General features: G+C 48.3%; 1 protein-coding gene and 1 long non-coding RNA gene across 3 annotated transcripts in view; one reads left to right on the forward strand and one right to left on the reverse strand.

The window, feature by feature from the left end:
* The first annotated feature begins 1062 nt into the window (after nucleotides 1-1062).
* LOC309844492 overlaps nucleotides 1063-19409 on the forward strand; it is a 49925-nt gene continuing 31578 nt past the window's right edge. Inside the window, exons 1-2 of one of the 2 annotated variants that reach the window (XR_014300735.1) lie at nucleotides 1063-1298; nucleotides 19103-19231. This is a non-coding gene — a long non-coding RNA (uncharacterized lncRNA). The remainder of the gene's footprint in view (nucleotides 1299-19102; nucleotides 19232-19409) is intronic. The other variant, XR_014300736.1, reaches the window with a different exon arrangement.
* Nucleotides 9734-19409, reverse strand: part of GYPC (glycophorin C (Gerbich blood group)) — a 43680-nt gene continuing 34004 nt past the window's right edge. The window contains exons 2-3 of the mRNA XM_082691435.1: nucleotides 11388-11444; nucleotides 9734-10437 (exon numbers count right to left, since the gene is read on the reverse strand). Of these exons, the coding sequence (XP_082547561.1) occupies nucleotides 10241-10437; nucleotides 11388-11444 (254 nt within the window). The 3' untranslated portion in view covers nucleotides 9734-10240. The remainder of the gene's footprint in view (nucleotides 10438-11387; nucleotides 11445-19409) is intronic.

A 19409-nucleotide genomic window follows, 5' to 3' on the forward strand; every position in this document is an offset into this window, starting at 1 on the left:
CCAGTGCCCCAACCCCTGCAGACATCCCAGGGAAAGCAGGGATGTCCTGAAGGAACAGATGTCTTGTGGGATATTTCTGAGAATCTGTTTGCCTGGCCTCTAAGAAGTTGATTGGGAAAACACTTACCTCAGTTGGAATAATTGCGAGTTCTGTGGATAGAGATGCTGACTTGACTGGGTCAGGGTTGCAGATGAGTCCACTCACTTCATGCCAGACAGAGAGGGTATCTAGGCTACAGCAAATCTCCTCACAAGCCACATGTTCCCAGAAACTCAGTGCAGCTCCTTCATTTCAGAATCAACACTTTCTGAAAAACTGTGTGGTGATTAAGTGAATGGGCTGAGGCCTGGGTTCAAATCTGGCTCTCTCTCATGTCATGTTATGCAGTCTGGAGGGCCTCCTTCACGTCCCTATATCTCAGTTTCCTTACCTATAAAATGGAGTCCTACCTCAAAGGACTGTTGTGAGGATTAAATGAGTTAATGGATCATACCTAGAACATTTTCAGTGATTAGAAAACTTAGGAAGGTTAGTCATAGCTCAATATAATGTATTGTGTTTTATCCAACAAGGCCTTATCTCATCTCTCCTTAGTGTTCCCATCTGTTCAGTGAGACAGCTGGACTGTATAACCTCATCTGTACCTTCTAGCAACAGGAGCCCCCAATTGTCTTCCGTTTGCTAGCTCCGTGCCCAGTGCTTCCAAACATGGATGGTATGTTCATCGACTAGTATGGCTAGGCATTGATGTAAATCACTTTTCACATGGCCTTGTTTCTGGTTTGGACAATACTCTTGCACTGTGTCTCTGTTTGGCTCTAAAGACTACCCTTTCTGGGGTGATAACCTTCACTAGGGAATTCATACAGGAATTTGTATCCTGAGGGCTCAGGGAGGAGGGTGTTCTGTAGAATACTCTGAATTTTACAGCAGAGCCAATTCATGGCTAAGGTTCATTTAATTTATACTGCATTTTTCCGACCCCTCTGATTGTATATTTTTTGTAGAGGACTTGGAAAAGCACTTGATAGGAAGGAAATAGCAGAAAATGATGACTCATACCTATTACTGTTTGCTGCAGAACCTCTGCTCCTCTGGAGGAGCTGAGATCCTCTGCAGTTGCTGGGATCGAGAAGGTGACGTCTCGTTTGTAGTGTCTCAGTGTGAACTCACTTGCCACAGTGTGAACCCCTTGACAGGAGATACACAGTGGGACAAGGGAGCCTATGAAGGTATCGTATCCTGAGGGTGAAGAGGGAACGGGCCACAGTGAAGCTCTGGTCTCGGCCTCCCTAGGGTGAGAAGTCTCAGAAAAGCTTGCTTGATTCTTGTGGAAACTTCTCTCAATGGTCTTAGTACCCTGAGTGGTTACTGTTCACATGCAGGTGGGCTTTCCAATCTTGCCTGTGCCTTTTTAGCCTGACTGAGTTTGCACTGGGTATATTGTGTAATTTAGTGTTTTTCACTTAACATTCTATCACAAGCATTTCCTGAACTTATTAACAATTCTCTGTAATATCATTTTATTGCTTCAGAATATCTAATTGCAAGTCCACATCATAATTTTCTTAACATTCCCCTAATGATAAACACCTAAGCAGTTTTATATTTTCCTTACTTTAAATAGAGCCATTATGGGCACTTTTTAACTGAAATCCTGATGTGCATTTCAGAATATTTTCTCAGAATAGACTTCTAGAGGTAGAATTTCAGGGTCAAAGAATATGAACATTTATGAGATTCTTGGTACACTGCCAAAGGGACTGCCAAGTCTGTTCCTGCCAGCGTATGCCCATTGCACCCTTGATGGCTTTGGGTAAGCTTCTTTTAGATAATCTCTGCCTTAATTAATAAAATAAAATGGGCATACATATTTCTTTGATTAGTAATTCAGCAGCACATTTTTTCCTCTTAGAATCATTTTTCAATAGCAGGTGATTAATAATAAGTGGGATAAACAAGTTAGAGAACTTCCTTCTACGTCCCTGGGGGGAAGATGCTGCTGGCTGCCAAGAATTCCAGTTCAGCCTGGCTGTTGAAACTCTCTAGCTTTTTTATTTTGAAAAGTGAACATGTCTGTGTGTGTTGGGGGGGGGGGAATTCTCTATATAAGCAACCCAAACACATTTTTGGCATGGTACATTTCAACAGGGTATTGAAAAGGATGGGAAAAACTCATGGTGGAGGTATTCCAAACATCACACATTAACACCTCGGTCTCAGGACCAGCTAATTCTGACAGCTCCATGAAGAAGGAAGCAAGGACTTTTCTCCTCTTTTTACTAATGAGGAAAGATAGGGGCAAAGAGACAAGACTCCTGATTCTGTTCCATGTCAATTCCCAAGAACGAACTCATCTTTCTCAGCTAGTGAAAAACAACTGCAAGGTGCCAGCAATTCACTTCAATTGTCAGACCACATCTGGGTTTGGCTCAGGCTGCCGGAGTGAGGTGTGGAGGTGATGGTGAAGCCAGGCTGGCTCTGGTAGGAGAGCAATTTAATCAATTAGCAGTACCTGCCAGGGACACAGGGAGTGGGAGGATTTCACAAGTGCCCACTACTGCCCAGGTGTCTAGTATTGCCCAGGTATCAGTATTACCTGGATGCTAGAATTGCATCATTGCTAGTATGGCACGGGTGCTGGTATTTACCAAATATGTGGACCCCACCTCCCTTCGAGTCTTCTAGATCCCATTTTCCCTCTCTCAGGAAAATTAGAAGGTTAAACGTAAGTACACAGATTGGTTTCTGTGACCTTGTCTGGTACATGTCTACTTATTCTGCCTGACTTCGAGCATAACCTCTTTTCTGTATCACAGTCCTATGTGGGCTAGAATGGGGTTCTGACCTGAGAAAGGTCTCAGAGCTGAGCCTTAAAGAGTAATGAAGTCAGAAATGTCTTTCTTATCTACCTTCCTGTATCTGTCCCACCCTGCACTACATAAACATTCCTAAGCACTCCATTCTGCTGTGCCATCTCCAGGCTCTCATGCTTTGCATCTCTGGCCAGAGATAGGATGCACAGAGGATTAGGATCCCCTTTGTTTCCCCCCATGCCTAGAAAGATGTGCGTAACAGAGGGCTTTGCAATGCTTCATCCTGAAGAATAAAATTTGAACAATGGAATTTCTGACTTACTTGGGGCTAAAAGTTTAGGTAGAATGCCTTCCCATGGTATCTCAAATGCCATATGGGCAGGCTTTAAGAGCTTTCAGGCTTCTGAATCCATTGCTATTCCCTCTGGGCTTGTAGTCAGTTATTTTTTGTCCCAGAGGATCTCCTCTGGTGTGACTATAGGATGCTGAAGGCTTTCGTTCATTCCATGCAGAATTTAGTGACAAAGATTGATGAACAGTCTACATCTTTAAACCCAACACATCTAGTGTGAACTTCCCCTCCAGGAGCTGTAGGGTTCTATATGCATGACATCCCAGAACAAGTACGGGAGTCAGGTGAATTCACAATTGTGTTGAAAGGATTTGGCTTCTATCCCAAGGGATCTGTTATAAGGTGCTTTTCCCTATTCAGGCTTCAACAATTCCTAGGCTATCTTTCTCCCCAGAGTACACCTCTAATTCATCTTCAACACTGGCTACCGATATGATTTGCAAACCAGACATCTGGGTCCCATTCCCTTCAAGGGCTTTCCACCACCTACAAGGCAACATCCAGACTCCAAGCATGACAGCCAGGCTCCTCATTACCTGGTTCTTTGCAGTCTGTGGGGCTAGCCTCGCCCTTCAGGGCTTCTGCAGACTACATGCCCCAGGAACAGCAGCACACTGAAAGTTTCTGGGCTCACCTTTACTTCTCTGCATTTCCCACCCCTATGACTGGTTGACTCCTTTCAAACCAGGCTCAGAGTTCCTTCTCCAAGAATGCTTCCTTGGCCTCCCTACTTTAATGTGCTTCAGTATTCTTCTACTGTGGGCTCTGTGCAACTTGAGCTGTTTTAATGCATTTCCTACTGTGATGAGTGTCCTCCAGAGCAGTGGCAGGGCCTTGCTCACCTTGTCTCTGGCATTGTACTTACCACTTGGGATAAACTCAGAGAACATTTGTGGACTGAACGAAGGTGTGTCACTGCCTAGATGCCCAGGTCTGGATGCTCACCATCATTTTGTCCTAATGTCTCCACTTGTCACCCTTAGAGGACAATATCTGATAAACGGCAGCTGTGAACTAACTGGTCCTCCCCTGGAGGAAGGAGTGGTCTGCCCCGGGGCATCTAAAGGGGACCACAGAGGGCTTTTATCGTCAGAGAGCTGAATGTAAAACTTTTTCTTACTTTTTGATGTGGAGAGAAAGAGAAGAATTTCAGCTATTTGAAAAATAAAAGATGGCCAAAGTGTTTGGTTTAAAGTTAAAGACTGGGTGGGGGGTCCACCTCTCTTAAGCATCCTTGGAGATCTATAATGTTGTCAAGAGAGACCTCTTGATCACTGGATAACCTTAGAAATAGAAGCTGGAGAATTCCATCTAGCCTTATTGTCAGGGCTCTGGATTTATGAGTTTACCCATGAACTAAGACATTCCCATAGCGTATACCTCTATTTGTTCCTGTGACAGTAAACCAATAAAATCCAGAAAACCTGCAGCCATATCTTTCTGGGATTTGCAAAAAGATGGAGAAAAGTTTTCTCCTTTAAACTCCCTCATGTGCCTTAAGAAGCAGAATATGCTTTTTGGTTGGCTGGTGACAAGGTAGAGATACTTTAATGTTCTCCAAGCCCAGCTACTTGGCACATTGCTTGGGTTTAATGTATGTACATACTTACTCAACAGATATTGAGCACTCATGGGCAGCAGGCACTGTTAGGCAGTATCTACCTGTTGGGAACAATGCTCCATGGGTCGCTCAAATTTGTCACATCTTGTGAGGAGTGAACTGGGCTATCTTTGCAAGGATGTTTTTATAGCAAGCAGCTTTGGAGAGTGCTTTTCTTTTTTGGAGAGTGCCTTTCTCCAGAGCAGAGAGGCAAGCATGCTTACTGTCCATCAGAAAGACTCTGGTTCTCTTAGCTCAAGTCTCTTCTTCTAGAATTCAACCTACCTTGTGGGCAAGCATCTAGCAGGGACCATCCACATTGCCCACATGGGGTTAGGGGACAAGAAGTGCTGGCACAAGTGTGTTGATGTTCATGCCCTAGCTGTGAGCAGTAAAGCCCTCTATCCTGTGTCTTCTGTCAACATCTGTGGAACTGTTATAGGTTTGGCTTACCTCACAAGCAAGCAAAATCTCAGCACCTTTATATTTCCTGACCAGCTTATATCCTTACTGAATTTCATATTCAAAAAACCCCCAAATTAAAATATCTTTACTTCATTTCGTGGATTAGAACTGAAGCAGAGAAGTTAACTCTTCCTAGGTCACAGAGCTAGTTAGCGGTAGAGAGGAGATAATTGCTCAAGTCTGTCCAGTTCCAGAACCATGACTTTCCATAATATGTTGGTTCAATTGCAGATGTGAAGGTGCCTATAGTTCTATGTGTGGTACTGTTTCCCCTATTCCCTAACCCCTTGGCCACTAAATGAGCTCTGTTGCTATAATGATAAAAAAGCTCAAGCAAGGAGTGGAAACCAATCGAGCAGCATCTTCTCCAAAGGAACATAAACAAGGTATGATCAGGAGTGACTTCCCTGAAAGAAGTTCTCCAATATTTACATAACAGTTGGCTCAAAGCTCTACTTACTGCCCTTTCTTCTGATGCGCAAATGAGATCAATTTCCCCACAAGCAGGATGGGCTGAGTCATGTGAATTTCACACAAAATGATGTGTAGCTGGAGTAATGGGCGTGCTCTAGGATGACAGATGTCTCCAGCCCCTTCGCAGGGTCCAAAACTTGATAAGCCTATAGAAGCTCTCTTGTACATTTCCACAGTGCATTTTCATCTGTGCCATTTAATTTGATCATTGCCTTATCCTTATGATAGTGACCTGCTTCTCTGGTGGCTCCATATGGTCTGTGGCACAAAGCCCCATTTCTTAGACTAAGGGCCCAAGATTTTCTGTGGTCCAGCCCTAGTCTACTCTGTGGCCAAACAAAGTTTCCTTTCCCCTCGGAAGCCTTCCTAATCCATTCCATACCTTCGGTGGAACTGGCTTCTCCTTCCATGGTGCTCACAGTTACCTGTATCTCTTCACTCACAGCATCTGTAACTGTGGGCTGAATACACTGACATGTTCATCTTCTCCATCAAGCCCTTGAGGCAAGGCTGGCGATATCTAGATAAACCACCCATGTCACACAGAATCTATCTCTAGGTTTGAAATTTCATCATTAAATCCTCTTATTTGGGGCTTAAACACTTTTTTAAAGCCACAAATCATCCCAGGAGTAAGTAGTACAGAGGTTTTGCACATGTTTTGACATGATGTAACCTATCTGATCATTTTCTTCCTTGATAAGCGTGACCTGGTGGTAAGATTCATGGGTGTTAGTACATGAATGAGATGTGATCAACCTGAAAGTACTTACTGTCTTTATCTTGCTAATCATCCTGCAGGGGGCCAACAGTTCAGGACTCCACTTGGTCACTGACTCGCACCATTGAGAGCTGCCTCTGTCCCAGGCCAGCCCTTGCCAGGGATGGAGATGTTGCCATAAGAGCCCTGGTCATTGTTGGCAGGAGCCAGGCCTGGAGTGCTCTGACCCCAGCACTGGGTCATTTCGGGGTCCTTGAGTCCTGGTACCACCTGCTCCACTCCCATGAAGAGCTCTTGCTGATGCTCCTCAACCTGCAGAAGGAAGGAGCCTCCTCTCTCTAGCCTGCTAGTCAGACAGGCCTGGGTTCAAACGCTCTGGTGGCCATTAGAAGCTGTGTGACCTCCAGAGATCACTCCAAGCTTTCTGAGCCTGTTTCTACAGGGCTGAAAGGTGGATAAGGCCACTGGCCTGCAAGGACTGTGGTGAGGACAAGAAGAGCACATGCAAAGCAGCTGGCATTTCATACAGAGTGTGCTAGCTCCCCTCCCTCTTCTTCTAGCCCTCCTCTCCACTTCTCTCCCTTTTCTCTCCCCTTTCTGCCTTTCCTCTCCACTTCCCTCTGTCCTCGAGAGCTTGAGGACATGCATCTGTGCATGCATCTGTGCACATTTGCCCCCATCTGCATTTGTAGTAGACATGCTACCTTGTGACTCTATGCACCATCCTTTGGGGGAGGGATCAAAGATAAAGAAAGTGTGCTCCCTTCTCAGATGGTGCAACATTTATTTGCATACCAGTGTGTTTTAGATGCCTGAGGGAATGTGTGCATGCCTGTGCTCACTGGCCTGGTGCTCTGCAGTTAGCCTGTGACAGCTTCCTCCTCCTGGGGGCATCTGGATAGGCCACCTTGGATGAATCAGCTGGCAGCATCCATGTCACCCCTGTGCCTGGTTCTGGCTAGGCCTGAGGGCTGAGACTAAGCTGTGCTTCAATACAGTCTTCTAGGACATTGGATGGGCACGGGGGGCAAGGACCAGGGGAAGGAGGTGCCAGTTCTCAGAGAGTAGTTAACACAGGTGGCTCTGGGGCTTTTGCAGAGGATGTGGGGAGGACATCTGTTGTGGCATCAGGGGGCCCAGGTACTCTGGGTTCATCCTTTTCCTGGAGACTTTTTTAAAGCAAGACATGCCTGTGTATGGGTTCAGGGAGCCTCCTCTGTGCCCACTGGGCAGTGACCTGTGCTCACAGTCCTTCAAGATGAGGCCATATGCCCACATTTTCTCAAAACCCTGAAGTGATGTCACAACAGGAAGGGATGTTGGTAGTTGGTTAGTTCAGTGTTTCCCAAATATGTTCTGGGGACTCTTGGCCCACAAGCGTGTAAAAGGTGTCTGGGGAAGAAATCGGGTCTCTGGAAAAATACATTTGAGGAATGCTGCATTCAACCTCCTACCCTCCCATACTCCAAGAGTCACTGCACACATTAGAACACTAAGGATGCCTGAAGCTTTGCACAGCTTTAACTTTGCTTAACATGTCATTTACACATTTATTTGCACAAGGGACATCCTTTTTGTTTGGGCTGTTTATCACTATTTTGCCAGGTTGTTACTTTATAGGTTAGAGTTTGGGACACATGGATGGTTGTAGCTAAACGCTTGATTTTATAGATGAAGTGTGGTGGGCCAGCGAACTCAGGTTACTCAGGGGAAGGTCTCACCTTTTGGCTATCATTAACTTCTTTTCTTCTATTTCTCCCCCAACACCCATGACAACCCTAGAACATCCAGCTATTTTGCTTGGTGGCCATTTGGGACAGAACTTGGATGCTGCTCTTCTCCTAGGGGGAATGGTGGAGGACCTTTTTGCTGACTCCTGGTAGTAGAAGGTGCAGCCTCAAGAGATCTGAGTCACAGAGGGTTCCTGGTAGCCTGGGCTGTAGTCTTAAACCTGGACTTGCTGATCTCTGAGTGACTGCTGAGTTGCTGGGAGTCTTAGAAAGACCCTTAAAAAGGACGATGGTTAGTAAGTTCATCTTCTCTTCCTGTTACTCATTTTAAATGACAGCTCCTCTTCTTCTGGAAATGTTTAGAAGTGGAAAGTAAGGAAATTCCATTATCTATACATATGTACTGCGTATCTAGCACCAATTATTGACTCTGGATGGCAGCACTGAGCGCCTGATACACTTGTTCTTACTACCAACCCTGAGACTTGGTACTGCAGGGGTTCAGAATGAGTCCCTCAGCATGGGCCACTTTGGCACACAGATTATTTTGAGCTGGAAAGAATCAAGACCCAAAAGACTCAGAAGAATCTCTTACCTTCCCCTTAACTGCCCAAAAGAATTGAGACAGAAAACCTGCTCCAGGAAGGGAACTATCACCATAGATAACTATGTTATGATATAACCAGAGGAGGTGGACAGGGAGGAGTTTAGCAAAGTCTGTGTTAAAATTCCTCTCTGTGTCCTATTGTTCCTGAGGGGCCCCGCCAACCTTTCTTTACCAAGCATTTACTCTTTTCCACATTCCTATGAATGGACCTTCCTTCCCTTCAAAATCCCATCCACCGACCCTCCTCCCCTTAGTCAGGATGGCAGATAGACCTCATCTTGCCTGTTTTTGGAATCCCATGTTTATGTGGATTCTCAGGAATTATGAGATTAAATTTGATTTTTCCAGTCTGTTTCATGTCAACTTGATTCTTAGACCAGCCAGAAGGATCTTGAAGAGCAGAATAACATTTTTCCTTCTCAACACTACCATGGAATCATCTCCATTTGAGGGAGAAGAACACGGAAGCCAGAAAGGTCAAGTGAGTTGCCCAAGTTCCCAGGACCAGGAAAGGGGATCCAGGGCCCAAACCCAGAGGGATGGCACTCTGCAGTCTATGCTCTAGCCACTGTTATTAAGGGAAGGATTGGTTCACTCATAGTTATTTAACAGGTGTAGTTTTCCTAATATCACACATTAAAAAAATCAATGCCTCAGCCAGTGTCCTGGCAGCTGGTAAGCCCATTATTTCTACGGGAACATTCCACTCTTCCATTTGTTTCATGAAGCTGGTGCCTGCAGAGGGAGAAAAAGAAATCTTGTCACTGGGCCCTCCTTCCCTCAGGGCCTCAGGAACCCTCTCCGCTGTCTATGCTGAGGACAGGACAATGGGGCTGGAAGTGGATGGTTCCAGCCCCACGCGTGCAGACTTAGCAGATAACACAAAGTCGCACCTGTGAAATGCAAGGTCTGGGTGGTGGTTATCTTTCCCTAGACAATTGCAGTAATGCTGTTTGATTCTGAATGCTTGGTTACATTTCAAATTTATTTCCAATCATTTAGAGCTGGATCAATGGGAGACAAAGGTGCCTTTTAGCTCTGGCACCTGCTGTTCCCCCCAAATGTCAAGGACTGACATTTGATGCCATTATCCCCAGTCAGCTTACAGATGACTCACTTCCTTGCTTCCCCAGCCCTCAGGCCCACCCGCCCAGCAAGGACTTTCACACCATGCTGATAACAAACTGCACTGTCCAGGAGAACCCAGACTTTCTCCCTCTGGCAGAGCAAAGGCAGGCCTCCTGGGTGGCCACTGCATCCCTGGGTGCCTGGGAGAGGCCGCTTGTGGCTCAGTTCCTTCTTCCCTCTCTCTCCCCAGGCTAACACCTAGTGTTCCCAGGCCAGGTGCATATCTTGGGATGAGGTGGGCACTCTCATGATCTGTCTGGTGGTACAGATAGCAGGTGGGGTTGTGGGGTGCATCTTCTCTCATGGAGTTGAAGGAGGCACTGGGGGAGGTGAGGCCTGGTGTTCCTCAGATGAAGTACTCCTTTCTGCTGTTGTCACCTGTGTCCTGGAGGGAGGGGTCGTCCTGCAGGGCTGCGTCTGCACTCTCAGCAAACTCTGTGCCCTTGGCCTCATTGGTGTGGTACGTCCCCTTGTGTCTATACATGTAGCGTAGCATGACGATGAGGAGGCAGATCAGGACGATGGCTACAGCAGCGATCACGCCTGCAGGAGGGAAGCAGTGCATGGTTCTGTCTGAGACAGGCTTGTGGGAGGGGGTCAGGACACACAGGGCTTGTGGCAGAACAGACACTCTGCTGCAATCAACACCACCCCCAGACAGGCTGGCTCATTCCTGCCCAGTGTGCACTCACCCTTATCTGTGCCCATTGAGTTACCCCTCTCTCCCTTCCTGCTCCCCCTCCCTCCACTCACTGTGGTGCAGACTGAGGCTGGAAGAGGATTCCGGAACTGACCCTCACTCAGGGAAGCTCAGTCTACTGAGGAAGACGGACCTCTGTGCATAACTTGCAGAATGAACTATGTGAGTTTATCTAAAACTGAGGGGCTCATGAACCTCAGGACTTTCAGTTTTAAAACCAGAACAATCCCAACTGAGAAGTGCCCTGGGGCATGAGACTTGGTGCTGAAACCAGGAGAGTGGCCAGAAGGCTGGGCGCTGGTGGGTGCCCCCCCGTGTACTACTGGGGGTACAGACAGGGCCATGGGAAACCCTTGAGACAGGTTGGATGGAGTGGGGTTCACTGCTTATCACCCTACCTGAGCTCCAGCACATTCTCCAGAGGTGAGAGCTGCATGAGTCTGGCTGGGGAGCAGTGACCAGGCAAGCAAAGGACTAAAGAGGGAGAGGATTCTGGAGGATGCCACGTAAAGGCATCCTTGTAAGGCATCCATGTGAAGGGTGGAAGTCACCCCTTCATTTCTGTTGGGGCTCATGTGCAGTTGGGAGAAGAGACTTGAAATCTGGGCAGTAGGGCCCAGGTCACTCAGAGCCTGGGAGTGCTGGGGGGAGGAGGACGCTGGCAAGCTTTAGAGGGGCTTAGGCCCCTCATGCAGCCTCACCCTCATTCAGGCATTTGCTCTGAAGCCTCAGGCGGGTTCTCCCTGGGGAGTTCCCTCGACCCCTCCTGGCTTGGAGTCCCAGAACAGCTCACCTGCAATGATGGCGATGTTCGCCCCCAGAGAGGGGAAAAGTGGGCCAGGGTCGAGTTCTGCAAACAGAAGAGAAAAGCCTTAGTGGGGAGAGAAAATCTTCCCATACTTGGCAGCACCCCAGCCTTGCCTGCACCCCCTGCTCACAGGTGCACAGCTCTTGAGCAGGCCGAGTGGACAGGAGGCAGCGTGTGCCTGGCCAGGCTTCTGGCTCTGCCTGGTCACTGGCAGGTCTGGAGAGAATGTGTGAACCGCAGTGGAAAGGACCCAGTTCTGGCGTCTCTGCAACCCTGTGAGTGGGATGAGGGATGGGCTCCTGCACTGGGCAGACCCTGGGTAGACATGCCTGGTGGTGGACATGAAGGTGGGAATATGCCTGGTGCCAGCACCACCGGACTTTGGGCCTCAGCTTTTCTCACCATAATGGCCCAAACAGAGCATTTGTGAAGTGTCCCCACATGTGGAGGGTCTGTACATGCCAGGTGTTGGTTTAGCTGCCTTTCACCCATCCCGTCATGTGGTCTTCGCAGCCGTCCCATGAGGTGTGTGGTATTACTAGCCATTTCACAGGTGTGATCCTGAGCATCAGAGAACGACATGCCCAGAGTCACACAGCTCGCCAAGTGGTGGGCCTGAACTTAGCTCACACTTTCACCTCTGGGGTGTACTTTCTCTTGAAGATGCCCCTCCAAGGGGGGGCTCCTGTCTGGAGGCTCCTCCCAGAGTCCCCTCTGTGGTCTCTGATCGGCTCTTCTGTGGGAAGGGCCACCTGGGGTGCTACCAAATTATTGAGTGTGTTTTCCCATAGGGCTCTGGTCTGGCCGCAGGGCTAGCATCTCAAGGACAGCAGGCACCTGCACATCACCTCCAGTGGCTTCACAGAGTGTCTCCTCTCTCCTCTGGGAGATGAGTGAGAGGAAGGATTTATTAGACCGCAGAAATATCAATGTTAACATGGAAATCCCATGTTCCCATTACAACGGCTATGCATATTAAAACAGAGAAGGCTACTTCATAATAGTCCTTTCCGCTCAGATAATCACTTTAATTATAGTCGGATGAGGTCATTCTCCCCAGTGCAGCTTCCAGATGCCTTTTTCTGATAAAAAACCAGCTGTGGTGCCAGAAAGGACAGTGCGGGGAGCCAAGCAAAGGCTCCAGGCTGGAGACAGAGGAGGGGAAGAACAGCCTGGGGGGTGGAAAGAGGTTAAAAGAGGTCCTCAGGTCAGCAAGGAGAGCAGGCACAAGCAGGAGTCAGGGCAGCAGGGGGAGGGGAAGGCAAGAGGAGCAGTCAGGTCAGCTTCTAGGTGCTTCACCGCAGTGAGAACTGAGGCTGGAGGGGCAGGAAGTTAAAGTAGCATCGGACACTGAGATCTAGGGTGGACAGGAGCAAGCTAGAATTTAGTATGAAGTCCACAGAAGGTGCTCCATGGACACGCACTGAATGATACCGCAGAAAAAAATGCCTGTACGTGTGTATACACCCACACAAGTAAGCGGATTCAGACGCTAGCCTTGTAGACCTTCCTCAATCACGAAGCACTTCATGCTTCAGTAAGAAGAAAGAGTGGCCTCTTCCTTAAGTCTGTGTGGACAGTCACAGAAGTTCAAATATCCAGAATTGCCACTTGGAATGTTCCAGGCCAAGACCAACATTTCTTATGCCAGTTTATCCAACCCAGTCAGGGATAGAAGGGACTCCTGTTCCGTTTTCTTTTAAAAACAATTCACAGTTGATCACCACGTGCCAGGTACTGTCCTCAGCATTTACCAGATTTTAACTCATTTAGTCCCCACGGCAGTCCCATTCAGAAGCACTCACTATTTTTCCCATTGTACAGATCTGGAAGCTGAGCCCCAGAAAAGCATTACTGTTTTTCCTGGATCATACAGCTAAGAGAGTTAGGAGTCCACCAACTCAGGCCGAGGCTGCTCGGAGTCAGTGTGCTTACCCCTGCAGGCACTGCCCAGGGAGGGGGTCCGGGTTGGCAGCTTAAGGAATAGTTGAGGTATTTGGCTTGAATCCCTTGGGGTGAACTTCTTAGCTTGTGTTTGGAACCCTGTACCCAAACCCATATACCAGAGCACCGGAAGCCCTCCCAGCAGGCCAGTGGTCTGGGGGCATGAGGGACCTCCGGCCTTTGAGGGGTCATTAGTTGACCCCCTAGCAGGGCTCCCTCTGAACTCATGCACACTCAGGAGCACAGTGGGCAGGGACGCCTGATCTCCATGCCCCAGCCCTCCAGCTGTGTGGAGCTGAATTTGCACACTGTGAGCGCCCCCAGACACTTCAGCATGACAAGAACGGCCACAGAGGTCAGAATCGACACAGAAGAGGCAGCTCAGGCCTGTCTGGGAAGATGGGGATGGTATAAGAAGCGGTTCTCAAAGTGTGGTCCTGGGACCAGCAGCATTTCCTAGGAGTCTGCTAGAAAGGCAAATTCTTGGGCCCCATCTCAGACCTGTGGAATCAGGGGAGGGTGCCCCGCAATCTGTGGTCACAGGCCTCTAGGTGGTTTGATGATTGTTCCGTGTTGAGAACTGTGGGTGGCGAGAAAGCTCCCAGAGGGAAGTCCTTACGATTGGCCCTTGAAGGATGATTGAGAGTTTCTGCACAGACAGGAGTGTAAGCATTCCGAGCAGAGATCGCAGCACCCAGAACAGCGCTCATCTCTCCCGAGCCCTCACTTTCTCCCTGAATGTCCGCTCACCATCCATGGTGCTGAGGCTCTGGAAGCCTGTGCTTTGATCTCTCACCTCTGGAGATGGTGGGGTGAGGACCGTCATTGGCTCTGCTCGCTTGTCCTGCTTCCTTTTAGTTAGTAGCAATGATAAGGGACATTTGAAAAGGCTAGCTGGAGTGAGCTCCATTCTGTCCAGGAAAGTGACAGGTTAGTGTGCAAGCAGATTGCAACCCTGGAATGAAAGCCCACCTCTAGCTGGGGTTGAAGGGTGAGTATGTGATTGGAGTTAGCATCATTCTGAGCCCAGGAACTGGGGTAAGGGGTTAATGGGCAGCCTTAGTGGGTGCATTTATGGCAGAGCAAGGTGTTACTTACGTCTAGGCATGGGACTGAGATCAGAAGTAATCCATTGTGTAGCCCTCAGATTGGACAGGCATGGGAGCCCTCCACCCTTCTGTAGAGATCCAGGGTATGCTGTGATTTTCCTTCTTGGCTCCCCTCAAGGTTGTAATGCTCCCCTCCAGAGAGAATACTCTACAAGCCCCAGAAACACAGTGACCCAGTGTGCACAAGCCCCAGAGACACACTGGCTACAGCTCTATGCTCCACATCAAGCTATGCTCCTGGGACCCAAGAATAGTTGTTGAATGGTATTTGTAAGCCTGGTCCCTTCGGGGGAACAGAGAGTCAAACTGCACTTTGCATTGTCCACCTTATTGTGAGGACAGCTTTTGGTTCAAGTCTTGGCGTGAGTTTCGCAGCAGTGTATTCAGCAAAGTACTTGATATTGACTGGCTTTAGCTTCTTTGTATGTAAAACAAGATTAGCAATACCCACCCTGTGGTAGGGATTAGAAATGACATGCCCACACATGATAAATATTATATATGTTTACTGAGTTGTAGTCACTTTTTTTTTTCTTTTTTATTTTTTTTTTATTTATTTATTTTTTTTTTTTTTTTAAGATTTTATTTATTTATTTGACAGAGAGAAAGATCACAAGTAGGCGGAGAGTCAGGCAGAGAGAGAGGAGGAAGCAGGCTCCCGCTGAGCAAAGAGCCTGATGCGGGGCTCGATCCCAGGACACTGAGATCATGACCTGAGCCGAAGGCAGCGGCTTAATCCACTGAGCCACCCAGGCGCCCCTTTTTTTTCTTTTTTAAAGAAAGGCAGACTGCCACATGTGGCACCTCATTTGGACGTGTCTGGAGTCTTGGAAGCTTGACCACCCTACATTCCCCTAAAAATAGTCCTCGAGAGCTTGACTGAAGGTTCTAGCAGGGGAACTCAGCTACTCATATACCTTCAACTGAAGAATCGCCCTCCTCTATCAGGGAAGGTCGTCCTCTTCTACCAAGGGCGTGGCTTTGGGAGGGAAGCACAGGGAGCCTTGAGGAAGGAAGGGGACACCGCCTCGATAGCCAGATCCACTGAATCAACCCTGGTGATCAGCAGGATGATAGATGTTGCAGCGAGATTGCCCTCACATCCTGTCACCACTGGTTTGATCTCATTCTTATTATTACTCTGCTTTGCACATAATTCAGGGCCAGTGAACTAAGCAACCTGCTAACAGATGCTGTGAGTCCAGGCAGAGGATGGAGGCTGGTCATGGATTCCCAGTGCAGTCTTGGCTGACAGTCAATCACCATCTGGGTGCTGAGTGTCTCTGTGCTCCCAGCAATACCATAGGGACGGAGGAGGTTCCAGGAAACAGAATGAGTCTCGAACCTCAGGGGGCTAATGGTCTCCCTGGGAGATTTGACAGTGACATACAATTTATTTAAGTTAGTGTTGTCAAACAGTAAATCCCAACCCACTGGTGGTCCCAACTAGAGGGAGTAATGTGGGGAGAGAGAGAGAAGTAGAGGAAGAGAGAGAGAGAGAAAGAAGGAATGGGTGGGTGGGGGGGGGAGAGATGTTCAGAAACCATCAAGCTCTATCAGAGGCAGCCAGGGGAAATACTGTTTGGTGGGGCTTTGATTTCATTTGTGCGCATACAACAAAAGCATCCACCATACTGTTTGGAGGCCTTGGCTTAAACCACAGCACTATAAGAGAGAATAAAACAAATCCCTAGTCCTGCAGTGCTGGTTCAAGTAAGCCCAACTACAAACAGGCAGATAGCCAAGAAAGCACGGCTTCACCCTGACAAAAGCTGGTATGGTTACGGCAGTAAGGTGGCCATGTTGTGTGACAGCTCTGGGCTTCTGAACCCCTGATATGGCCAGCCACAGTCCTCACCACAAGGCTAGGGCCTGGGTCATGTGCCAAGTGCAGGGATAACAGATGCTTCCTGTGAGCTGAGCTGGTAAATCTTCAGAGGGAGAGGAAAAGGAAGGGCTGTTATAGCCCCAAACTCCTGTTCAGGGAAACTGCCCTCCCACGGGGGAAGGGGTAGGATGGTGAGTGGGAGAAATGCTCCCTGATTATGGAGATGAGACTGCATAGCCTGGGGTTCAGCCTTGTGAGCCTCTGGAGGAGGAGAAACACTCTGCAGGTTCTCTGTGCATAGAAACTCTGGGCAAAGTTTCTGTGGAAGCTCCCGCATTTAATCCTGCAGCAAGCCTGCAAAAGGGGAGTTTCCTCCCTCTTTTAACTCACAGATAATCAACGCATGCCTAAAGAAGTCAAATAACATGTTAAAAATCTCACTGCCAACAAAAAGCAGAACCTGTGTTCAAAGCCAGGATTCCGTAGTCTTAGAATGTGTGCCCTTCAAAGCACTGGCACTGGCTTTTCTCCTGTGAAATCTACAACCTGGCTGTGGCCACACACGTGCTGATTCTACATGTGGTCCACAGGGCGGCCAGCTGCCTCTCCTCTGGTCGAGGGCAGCAGGGAACACAGGTGCTGCCCCTTGTTAAAGGTGACATTCCCAGTTCCAGCTGGCAGTTGGGCACAGCCAACAGGGTGCAGGACATTAGCAGCAGCCGGACCCTGGAGGTTCTCAGATGTTGACAGAGAGCAGTGGTCAGGTGCTGGCTCCAGAGACACAGGTCGACCCTCTGGGACCACCAAGAATTTTTCTTCTTCCATGTTTTCTGATGAAGCTGTGCCAGGAGTTCTCTTCTTTTGGGCAAGGTTTTGTCTTTACACCTCTTGCCCACCTCTAATGGATTTTCCTTGTGCCTCAGGAGTTATGGAGGAAGAGCCTGCTCCCAGTTTCCCATGTCCACCTGGACCAACAAAATCACAAGAATTCTGGCCAGGGCAGAGCCCTCTGGGGAAGTCAGTTACTTAAAGTCAAGAGGGAGAATGTCTTTGAACCAGGATGCCTAAGTGTTGTGGGAAGAGGAATATTATTTCAGTTTTAAAACCATGAAGGGGAATAGAGGTTTGTCGAGTAGTCCTCAGAGAGATCCCACCATAACAACCGTGTGGATGACAGCAACACAAAGGGGTCCACACCGTTGCCTGATGATTTGCCAAGCTCCAGGCTGCTTACCCAGAGCATTCCATTTCAAAGAAACTACAGATCTGGTTAGAAAAGTCACTCTCCAGTGGCCATGACTTTGCGTGAGTCTGATTTGGGTTCAGGAGGAGGACAGCTATTGGGGGAGGGAGAGGAAACTACACGGCCACAGAAATTTCTCCTTGGCTCCCACTGGAGTTTCTTCTTCCTGTGCTAGATTCTTGCCTCCAAGTTCTTATGCCGGTCAAGCAGAAAGCAGCTGACAACTGAAGTTTATTAACTGACTTTTCTTTTTGGGTAGGAAAAAGGTCAACCACGTTTCCTTTTCTTTGATGGTTTGTTGTTATCAGACTCTGAAAGGATATAGCATTTAAGCTACAACTGGAGAAGAATTGGTCTCAGGATAGTAGTGCTACAAAATAATAAATGGATAGCTTATTATTCATTGTCTATCCATCTCTCTTGCAAGCCATCAATGTTGGCTGAGCAGGTAGCATTTACCTAGCCTGGGATGTGGAGAAGATGGCGTGTGCCCCCAGGGAGCTTATGACTTGGTTGAGGAGATTTAATATATTTATGTGAAAAGAGACTGCCAACACTGTCTGTGTGGTAAAGTGTCAAAATGAGCAATAAAGATATGCCTAGGGGTGTGGCAGAGGGGACTCAACTATCAGACTCAGCCCCAGGATTCCCAGGCTTTCTGAAAATGCGGGTGGTCATGATTCTGTTTGTTTATTTCTGTGTCCTCGGCCACATTTCTCTAGCACCTACTGTTTTGCAGCAATGTGCTCTCTACTTAAGCCAGGAACCTTACCTGGAAGGAGCTTACTGTGTAATAGAGACAAAGGCATGCACATAAGTTTAGAAAGATTAGCTTTCTGATGTTTTCAGGAATGAGTTCCTGGAGGAAGAGGGGGCTCCCAAGAGGGACCTACGAAGACGGTGTACTGGGCAATACCAGCAGGGGGAGCTGGGCGCAGTGGTGAGAGGATGCGGGGTGCAAGTCCATAGCAGAGTGGTCATGACTTCTACGTGGGGCAGGAGGACCTCTGTGTGGGCCCAACTGCTGTGGTGTCTGGTTATTGTATGTCAGATACAAAGCCCCATGACATAGAACTACACCTAGGCCAGAGGGCAGAACTTCTCTGGCAACTTAGCTCACTTCTTGGAGCTTCCTTTTACTTCCTTTAGAGAGTAAAACCTCTTCCTGATAGGGCTAGAGGGGGCTGATCGTGGGTTCTCAGTCTGAGTGTGCGTCAGTATTTCCTGGGGGATTTGTGACACCACAGATCACTGCACCCACCTCGGATTCTGACTCAGCACACCAAGAGCGGGCCGAGAATTTGCATTGTTAATTATGTTCCCAGGTGCTGCTGATGCTGCTGGTCCAAGGAGCCTGTCTTTGAGAACCACTGAGCTTGTGACAGTGAGAGTGGCTTACAGATCGCGTGCTCAGTTCCAATGCTTTCACACACCTCCTCTTTGCAAGGAGGTGATATAAGGCTTCAGTAAATGGAAGTTGTGGGGGGATGGTCCTCTCTTAGCAATGAAAATAAGAAGTCATACTCTCAGCTGCCTGGCATCTGAGCGACTCTGAGCTTAGTGTCCTTTCTTTCAGGAGCCAGCTGATGTAGTTTCAGACCTGGCATAGTGGTTACTGTGAGAATTTGTCACCTGTGCTGGCTTCCTTGCCGGCCCCCATGACTGGAGTTGGGTGAGAGGACAGAGGGCCCCACGCCAGCATCTGGTAGGTGCACTTGGCCTCTGATCAATGCCAGATCAGAAGACTAGTCTCCTGTGCCTTGTTCTTTGGAAACTTTTAAAGTCTCAACTGCCCGTTGGATATCCATCTGTATACTGAGTGCCTGCAGTGAGACCTACGGAATACAAACAACCTCTGTCGATATTTTTCAGTATCCCTGGGC

This window comes from Mustela nivalis (genome assembly GCF_964662115.1).
Source record: "Mustela nivalis genome assembly, chromosome: 11".
Taxonomy (NCBI): domain Eukaryota; kingdom Metazoa; phylum Chordata; class Mammalia; order Carnivora; family Mustelidae; genus Mustela; species Mustela nivalis.